Source organism: Priapulus caudatus, unplaced genomic scaffold (assembly GCF_000485595.1).
Source record: "Priapulus caudatus unplaced genomic scaffold, Priapulus_caudatus-5.0.1 Scaffold1848, whole genome shotgun sequence".
NCBI lineage: Eukaryota > Metazoa > Priapulida > Priapulimorpha > Priapulimorphida > Priapulidae > Priapulus > Priapulus caudatus.
The window spans coordinates 23,029-32,452 of NW_014578909.1; the positions used below are offsets into that span (position 1 = coordinate 23,029).

The window sequence follows — 9,424 nt, forward strand, 5'->3', positions numbered from 1 at the left end:
TATCTGACCCTGGTAACCGCCGCCCTGTCCTGTCTGACCCTGGTAACCGCCGCCCTGTCCTATCTGACCCTGGTAACCGCCGCCCTGTCCTGTCTGACCCTGGTAACCGCCGCCCTGTCTTATCTGACCCTGGTTCCCCAAAACTCTAAAATCACCCTGATTATTGTAGGCAGTCTGACCGAAACTGCTACCACCTCTGCCGTAGAGACCCCCCTGCTGTGATTGCCCCTGTTGCAAACCGACTCCTCGGCCTTGGTAATTCTGTCCAACTTGCCCGATAGGCTGTCCCACCTGTTGGAAGTTTTGCGGAACGAAACGTTGCTGCTGTGAGGGCAAGTATTCTTGCATTGGCATCTGCTGACCATTGAAACCACTAGACGACCTTCCATTTAAGTTGCCATATCCTCGTCCTCTGCCTCTTCCCCATTGTCCGTTTCCTCCCCATCCAGAGCAGAAACACGCCTACGAAGCAAAGTACGGTATAAGAGTACAGTGTAAAATAATCTAATGCTGATCGTAATAAATAGCCGTTTACATCGTCATTTATAGTTTTACAAAAAAAATAATATATAATCATTTGTTTAGTTGTGTAAAATCATATAACGAATAACTCCAAATTATTTAAGAACTATAGTCGTCTGACATCGCAAATAAATCTTAAATTCCGAACAACAATATCAAACAAAAATATCCCACCGGCACTCCCCGCAATAATATCCAACAACAACATATCCTACGCACATTTCCAATAACAACAACATATCCTACGAACATTTCTAATAACAAAAACATATCCTACGAACATTTCCAATAACAAAAACATATCCTACGAACATTTCCAATAAACAACAACAATATCCTGATTCGAAGCCTTTCCTATAAGCCACAACAAGCCGTGGAACAATTCGCCCAGCAAGCGATACATCGTTGAGGGCAATAACACTTGCATCGCATTCCTGTTGTCAACCCGCGGGACACCGACTTAGTTTACGTGCCAACCAGGTGGCAGCCGCACTCGTAATCTCCCCCTGGCGTCGGCACCCCGCCGTAACACGCTATTGTTCTTCTATAATACACGACAACGCTGGATATTTAGACTTATTCCAAAAGTCGTCCGTCTGCGCGTCATGCTTGCTCGTCAGCACACACATCATCAGCACGCTTGCCATGACTTAGCGGTGTCAGTGCTATAGGTGGCACAATATATAGATGCCGTGACGCCTTTCCGCAGTAAGGAGTAATAAAACACCTTGACAGCGATGTTACGCCCGCCTGGTTGCGACGGCAGCAGTCCGACGCCGCACAAGGTACGCCGGAGAGACGTGACCGCCGCCCCATCCCCGCCACAGCACACGACAACCGAATACACCATCGGTTAGTGAGCACGCAGCTTGAGCCTAATGACTCTCGTCGGGACTTTCGGCTGACCGGCGAATAATTATCATACTGAAGTGGAAGGTGAGATTGGTTGCACACGCACGCACCGCAGGCTGCCTGGTCTGAAACGGAGCACGTGTGTAAGGGGGCCACGACCTTTCGCCAGCCTACTAGTTTCGTCACAGGGGTGACGAGATGAAGCTATTCGCTGGAATTCTTCATATGAAATCTATTTCGCTAGGCGTGATGAGAATTTATTGCGTGGGCCGGCGAATGCGTTATTTACGCGATCGCACTATGAGGCTGCTAAGCGCCTGGTTTGTGGCAGGGCTTTCTGGCACCGCGCTTTTGTTTGGTGGGCGCGGATGATAAACGTTAATGTTATAGTGCAAGATTGTAACTAATGGGGTCTAATCGGGCTCTTGTTACTATGGTAGTGGCCGCCGGGGCAGCCAGTTATAAATGCAAGTGTTGGCTTCAGTTGGCCAGCCCCTAACTGTCAAGTATATGTAATCCACATGTATCGGTGCAGACCGAAACCCGAAGACGTGATGCCCGTATTAGAATATGGCTTTGACACATCTGTACTAACGATTTCTAGTGCTTCTAGGTCATCAGACCTTTCCGAAACCGCGGATTTACCAATTTTGGAGATTGTTTATGCACGGAATTCGCATGCGACTATGCGATGGAATTTCAAGAGGCGTTAGCATTTTTTCAGACCGGATTCACCTACATTCGCTAGTCAACAGGTAACATCGCCATGTTTTTTTACACATCAGCGATAACTGGACAGCTAGAGCCTTAGACACTGAGCGCAAGATTAAATTAATGTACTGCTTAATGTTTGCTTGTACCGTACATCTTCCTTGCTGGAATGTGCTCGTTTCCTTGGCTGAACTGTGCTCGTTCTTCGCTGAATGCTGCTCGTGTTCTTGGAAACACTATAGCTATAGTACAATTCTGCTCAGCACGTTTTCCTACATAACAGCAAAGCCCCCTTAAAGAGAGCCATGCTATGAAAAAGGTTAATGTTATCTATCGATAACAATAACTAGCTCAGCCGTGTGACCACTGGTCAGTAGGCCTACCTTTCCATGGGGCTTCAACACCAAACTTTTTTACGCCAAAGCACCGTGCAAGCACTAATATACTATATATATATCTATAGTAGATATCTATGGCCATGCTTACATATTCGTAGCAGCAATTCCCCTTCAATTTCGTAAGAACTTTAAGCATTCTGGGCATGACCTGCATCGTGCGCACCTCCACCCCCAATCGCGACCCTGCGACCGCCGCCGAACTGCCTCGTCTCAAAGGCATCGTGTAGGGAACGCCAACATAGAAAACATGTTGCGGTACTGTCTGGGCTCAAACTGACAGCTTACAAATTCGGTCATCTTGACACCTTCAAACAAGACTAATCGGACCATCGCCGCCGGCCGCGAGTTAACTATAATTGACTCAAATCCGCCGGCCTAGGTTTGCGCACAGCCGACCTGCAGACTATGGCCTTCATGACATAAGCGGCATGGCTCGGCGATTGTCGCCGGCACACCTCTCCGCGAGTGCCAGCGCTTTGTACCGCGGCACCTTGCCGTGGGCTATGCGTATCATCTGAGCGCCCGATGTTCGCGCGGCTAGTGCGCAGGCGACAAGAACCGAGCAGGCGCCGTGAGAGTGTGTCTGAGCAGAGGAATACACCGCCCGTTTTTATGAGCTGCTGCATCGCCCCCTGGCGCGAGTGACGTACACTGGCGCCTTGACTCGGGGCATCATCACATATGCAAATTCTTTCATCTTGGCACGTAAGGCATCAATTGGAAGGCGGCGTGCGTGCGGTCGTTAGCGGAATACGCCGCGCGCTGAAGCGGCCAAGGGCGGAATGCCAGCCTTGTTCCTAACCAATCGCGACGCCTTCGCAGCACCACAGGTAGGCCGAGAATCCTAGGCTGTGTGTGCACGCGCGTCGCGTGTGTCTGGTGCGGGCGTGCGTTGCTCCCCGGCGTTTGTCCGTCGGCTTCGGGGCTGGGGGCGGACGGGGGGCGGACGGGGCGCGGGGCTTGTGGATAAGTGTGTGTCCAAGCGTTCACGAAAAACACATGGTATCAACAGTATCAACTACAATTTCGTTCCTCTACATTTACGTTTGCTCTAACGTGGCATACGCTCTGTTTGTTCATCATTCATAGAAGTGCGGGAATAAAGATTGCCAGACAGACTGTGAATTTTGGTAATTATGCTAACAGCAAGCTCGGATGCCTGCGCGTGTATCTGATGAAGGACGTATCAGGCAGAGTAAACGTCCACTATTGTCGCATCAAGGAGGTTTCAAGATGGACGACCCGCGAACACCACGCTACATGCGTTCATTATAGGTCCGAACTTGCAGAATTCAGGCCAATGACCGCTGAACTAACAGACGTATATAAGAAAATCACAATCGGTGCTAATATCTATGAACAGGGTCAGCTGAAAACGGGCGTATAGCTTGCAGGCGTCAATCAAGCAATGCCAGACACCAATTCTACTGTTCTAATTTTTAAACAACGACTAACCCATCAGACATTAAGCTCAAGGCCCGTTTCGTCTAATGTCAATATAAGTAGGGGGAAGTGTCTGCGTAGGGTAACACGTTAGACCTGCGTGCAACTACTTCAGGGTGATTCATGACCTTAGTACATCGCGTGTAGACATACGATGGAATTTAACAGACCAGGGGTAATTGTCGTGGAATTGATGGCATGAAAAAGACGCTTAACGTAATAGGAAATTCCTCAGCACTTGTTGGACTAAAACTACAAGTGACACATTGACAGTGAGACTTTAAATGATGTCACTGAATAGAATGTAACTGAGTTTCCATCTAAGTGTCGATCTACGTCTAATATGCTCGTGTTGTAAGTAAGTATATGTGTTCTACATTGCGCCAATTTTTTTATGCTATTTAATCAACATCATTATAGATTGATGGATAGGCAGGAAGTAAGCCTTGTACCCCGAATGCTAACACTTGCACTATTGCATTTCCCTTGCACATGGCGTTGACGAGTATACATTAGGATGTTACCATCGAGTAACACGGAAGAATTGTCATATCTAACATCTTAAGCAGTTACAGCCAGATGAGCGTGCGAGATAGACCCGTCCGTGGGGCGGTTAGTACCGTCCAGTAATAAAGCTAGATATCGCGGTCGGTGGCGTCTGACGAAGCGCTCGGTTCGGCGGCCCTTTCGTGAAGTTAAACAGCGAGCGAAGATCCTACGCCGAACCGGGTAGCTTTAAACGTGTGTAAATCTTTATCTATTAAATAAAGTAACCTTTCACCGCTGTGCCGTAGTATAAAGCCGAGTTTGTCCGGATAACCTGCTAACGGCACGACAGCGTCTTTTTCCGCATGGCTCACGCACGTGATAGCGCTTAGTACGCGCCGCACGACTCCTGTACCTGAATTTCAATATGCACCGAATGAAAAATAGAGCCATCGCATGCGCGTACGCGCACATGGCGGACTATTCAAACAATGGATTGGAATCCGGGAATGTCAACAGAAACTTTTCCGTTTTGCTGCACCTCGAGCTAGAGCGAATGTTTGCTGTCGATGTCTACATTGTTCGTTGATAAACGAGAAGTAAACGAGGGTCATTTAAATGCTTCCAGCGGAAATAGTGACCCGTTGCTGCAGGTACCCGTCTGTGACTGTAAGAGATGACTTAGATCCAACGAGAACGAGAATGATCGGCACGAATTAACTTCGCTTGCATCTGCACTTCCTTGATGGTTTTACATCAATGTGCAACATTTAACAAATATAAATCGAAACTGCATGTATTCAAATTATAATTCACGCGTAATAATAGTACAAAATCCTGATTTAGCTCTATACGAATGAGTAAAAGTAGTCTATCTCTGCGATTCTACCAAAAAAAGATGATATATCGTCGTGCACGAGACGTATCGGCGTGTAACTGTGCCGGCGGAGGCCAGTAACGACGAGGGAAGAAGCGGTAGCTCACGAAAAAGAATACGGAACAAAGAGTGTCTGTCTTCTACGTGGAATGTAACACGTAGATGCGACGATCGTAAAATCGAGTCGCCGATTACCGAGCTACCGACTACAGTTAACCCATAAAATTCTTTGCCACCACGCGGAGGGTCGCAGGCATTGACCTGTCTGCGCACGCGCGCACGGGGTAGTACGCGCAGATACGTGCCCCTTCGTCGGCAGTACGTATAGTCGCTGTTGCTACCGTCGCCATTATAAACGATCGTATACTTGACAACGGCTGCATAGACTTGCGGCGTGAACACGAGACTATTCACACGCGCGGATTACAGCTTTTGACGAACTTACCGGCGATATAAATTGACTGCTAGCAATAGTGCCAGTGCAGAGAGGCAGGCTTTCTCTGCACAGGCACTGAACGTTTCAATAAAATATAATGCCTAACTACAATACGAAATCTATTTACTACCGAATCTTAATGTTCTAATATACCTCTTTCACCTTATTATTGGCCAACAGTTTCCTGTAAATTCCGTCCAAATCCACGCTGCATCCATAATACGACCTGCGGCGCCATTGCCCTCCTCGCGGTCCACTGGTGCACGCTTACAGCTAATAATATATAGTGTATATATAATTATATATTATACATTAATTATAGGTAATATATAAATGTATATATAATTATACACTATACTACATTATGTAAGCCGTGGCAACAGTGGTAACCGCGAGAGCAAGGCGCGCCGCAGCGTATATGGTTTGAACGTAGTCATTTTGGACGCGAATTACAGGAAACTGTCAGCAATTAATAGAGTTAGAAAGAGATATAGAAACATTAAGAATTTGGTAGTAAATAGATTTCGTATTTAGCTTAGCATTATATTTTATTGAAACCGTTCAACGGTGCCTGTGCGTTTCTTGCCCCGCTATGTAAAAAACGAGACTAGTGTTATTGTGTTCGCCGCCTAGTATACATGACGGAACGGGCGATGTGTACGTGGCGTGGTGGTGTGTGTGTGCGTGCGTACGGTGCGCGTGCGCGTTTTGCGTGAACTTGTGTGTGTGGGGGGGGGGGCTGAGAGAGGAGGTGGAGTGTGTTAGGCGCGCGTGCCTGCGGTGTGTGGCCGTGCAGTGCGGACGGGCGAGCCGTAGTCCACGCCCGACCGTCCGCGGTCGACATGCGTTCTTTCCGGGATATCGCGTTACGCTAGTTCACGGCTGTACTGATGAAGTGACCATCATTGCAAGGCGCGGGCTTCCTGCCCCACTCTCTCTCTCTCCCTCGCTCTCTGTCTGTCTATCTGTCTGTTTGTTTGTCTGTCTGTCTGTCTGTTTGTCTGTCTGTCTGTCTGTCCGTCGGTCTGTTTGTCTGTCCTTCCTATGGTCCGTCCTGCTGTCTGTGCTGCCCGTCCTGTCTGTCGTATGTCGCGTCTGTCCGTGCGTTCTGTATGTTTGTCTAGCCTCTCTCTCGGTATCTGTCTTTTTCTTTCTGTCTCTCCATTTATTTCACCCGCTCGATCGCTCTTCTCTCTCTCCCCATCTCTCCCTTTTTCTATCAATCCTCTTCTCTTTTACGCTCTATTGCGAGCGCGAGCGCGCGCGCACACACACGACACACACACACACACACAACAGATGAGAGAGAAGGAAAAGAGAGGAGAGAGAGCAGAGAGAGAGAGAGAGAGAGAGAGAGAACGAGAATGAGTCTAGCGTTTCCTACATGAGAGTTATTAGCAACGACGTCTGAGCCGCAAAGAGCGCTTGCCCACCGGTGCGGGCTCTCTCGACGCGCTAAATTCTCCGACAAACATTCGCAGCCACGTACAACGATCACTCGAAGTGTATTAGCTAATGCCCGACAAACATGTGCAGTGCATGAGAACAAACCCCATTGTGCGCACGAATCTGTGATCTGTTTGGCAAGCGGCTTCTATTTTTTTTCCGGCATAAGTCGTCAGCTACAATGACCGAGCGAATGGAGGGGGGCACTTTTGGCTTACGGTGGTCGCGCGTACGAGAACGGTTTCGTAGTTCCCGTTAATCAATTTAAATGCGTTCCCTTGCACATCTCAGCGCCTGGTAGTGATGGCTGGTATAATTGGCGGTATAAGGCGCCGTAGTCAGCCTCATAGGTGTGTAACTGCGCCTCTCTGCATGCGCGCAGCAACAGATATACGGCAGAGCATTATCGAACATTACGCGATAATAGTTACACACCATTTTTCTTGTGCATAATTTTTACGAGCATAAAGAAACGCATATGAAATCCGTGTGGCCATGCACTATAGCATATTCGTAGATGAAACGTGAAAATTGTATCAGGACCGTCATTGTCGTTGTCGCCGCCATCATCGTCGTCATTGTCGTTGTCGCCGCCATCATCGTCGTCATTACCATCATCCTCATTCTCGTATGCGTTTTATTGTGGTCACACAAAAACATAGTTCTGATATCTTTTCAACAATTGCTTAGTATATCGATTGACCTATTGAGAACCTATAGGCTATATAAAGTGAGCGGGATTTAGATTCCTAAATAACTAAATACATGGACGGTTCATTGACCTTATCTTGAGAAGAATAACATGGATAATCTCGTACGCACCCGAATAGCTAGACCAATAAATTGTGCCCTAAAATGTTGTATATTCTGGTGTTATTTTAGGACACAACACCAGAAACACCTAAAATAACACCAGTATATAAAAATTTTTAGGGCACAATTTATTGGTCTACCAAATAGCCACCCGACATACTATTACAGTGCATGTAAAGGTAGAGAGAACTAAAGCGCTAGGTATATATAATACGATGTCCATAATCATGCGCGATTTACCTTTCCGAATATCACGCAATACCTGATTTGCGTATTAGGAGTATGCTCGGCTCGCCCGTTTTTGCGCGTATAGAACAAGCGCGGTGACTTACCAGACAAAGAAATCCCAGTGCTGTCACGCGAATCCCCATATTGACCACAGTCGGGAACAACTGTTAGGCGCTGGAATATAAAAAATGTCAAACATGATCCATTGCAATTCGTACATGGCAGCTTTCTACCCATGAACATCGGCCGCAGTTCATAACCAAACCAAGAACGCCAGCGGGACTCGCGTTAGGGACGTAGAGGCACTCCGCACGACGAATGTACCTTCGCGCACTATGCAGTATATTATATGTTCGCGCATTCTTCTTTCAGGCGTGATATAAAACAAACCCGAAAAACTGCCGCAGCTTAGCTGTGAAGTTCCATGCACTCGTCGCAGTGGGAAACGCTCACGTACTAATCTTCAAACGAGCAATTAATACTTTCTACCTCAACCTTTTGAGCCTGAAAACCAGCACATGAGTTCCCGCTATAGTCATTTCCGAACTCAACCGTCACAATACTTCATGGCACCAAAAACGTCACGATGTAAACAATCAATCAGCTTTAATTACCTTCAAATCACTATTACGTCACTCAAAAAAAAGTAATGGGTTGAGTGTCTATCGTGTCACGCAGGGTATTGCTAATAAAACCGCACAAGTTGAACTCACCTCCTCTATGACAATCCGCTCGTGATGGATATACCGACTGCACAAACACACTACGTCATTACGTCCGCTATGCTTCTGTATTAGCTTCTTATAGCGAGAGCGGCGATCACGTGACGACGATTCGCGGGAGACTCAGAGAGCGCGACGGAGCCAATCAATTGTGCATTCCATTAACCCAGCTAGCTCGCACGCTGTGCGCTCAACAATGTTCGCGCGAGCGGCTATGCCGAAAACTCGCCCACCCTGCCGCGTTTTTACACACACGACACTGACCGCAAACTTTAATCGCTTTAGTTGGGCGACGCGAGAATCCTGCGCGCGAACGAAAATTTTTGAAAAGCAAACGAACAGCGGCGTGGAAGGTTAACAAGCCTTACCTTTATATTGTAACTCGTGGTCAGCCCGCCAATGAGTTCACAACTTCTGAAGTGGCCACTTACAAGTTTCGCTAATATTGCGGTCTATAGAGAGAGAGAGCGAGTGAGAGAGCGAGCGAGAG

At 47.5% G+C, this 9,424-nt stretch overlaps 1 protein-coding gene across 11 annotated transcripts in view; it reads right to left on the reverse strand.

Annotated features, from left to right (window-relative positions):
* LOC106817744 (filaggrin-2-like) overlaps nucleotides 1–9,011 on the reverse strand; it is a 23,708-nt gene extending 14,697 nt beyond the window's left edge. For 8 of the 11 annotated variants that reach the window (XM_014822439.1, XM_014822437.1, XM_014822435.1 and 5 more), the window contains exons 1-3: nucleotides 8,926–9,011; nucleotides 8,317–8,386; nucleotides 1–462 (exon numbers count right to left, since the gene is read on the reverse strand). In XM_014822439.1, coding sequence (XP_014677925.1) covers nucleotides 1–462; nucleotides 8,317–8,355 — 501 coding nt within the window. In that variant the 5' untranslated portion in view covers nucleotides 8,356–8,386; nucleotides 8,926–9,011. Of the gene's footprint in view, nucleotides 463–8,316; nucleotides 8,387–8,826; nucleotides 8,890–8,925 lie in introns of those variants that run through there. The other 3 variants (XM_014822431.1, XM_014822430.1, XM_014822429.1) reach the window with 3 other exon arrangements.
* Nucleotides 9,012–9,424: the final 413 nt, after the last annotated feature.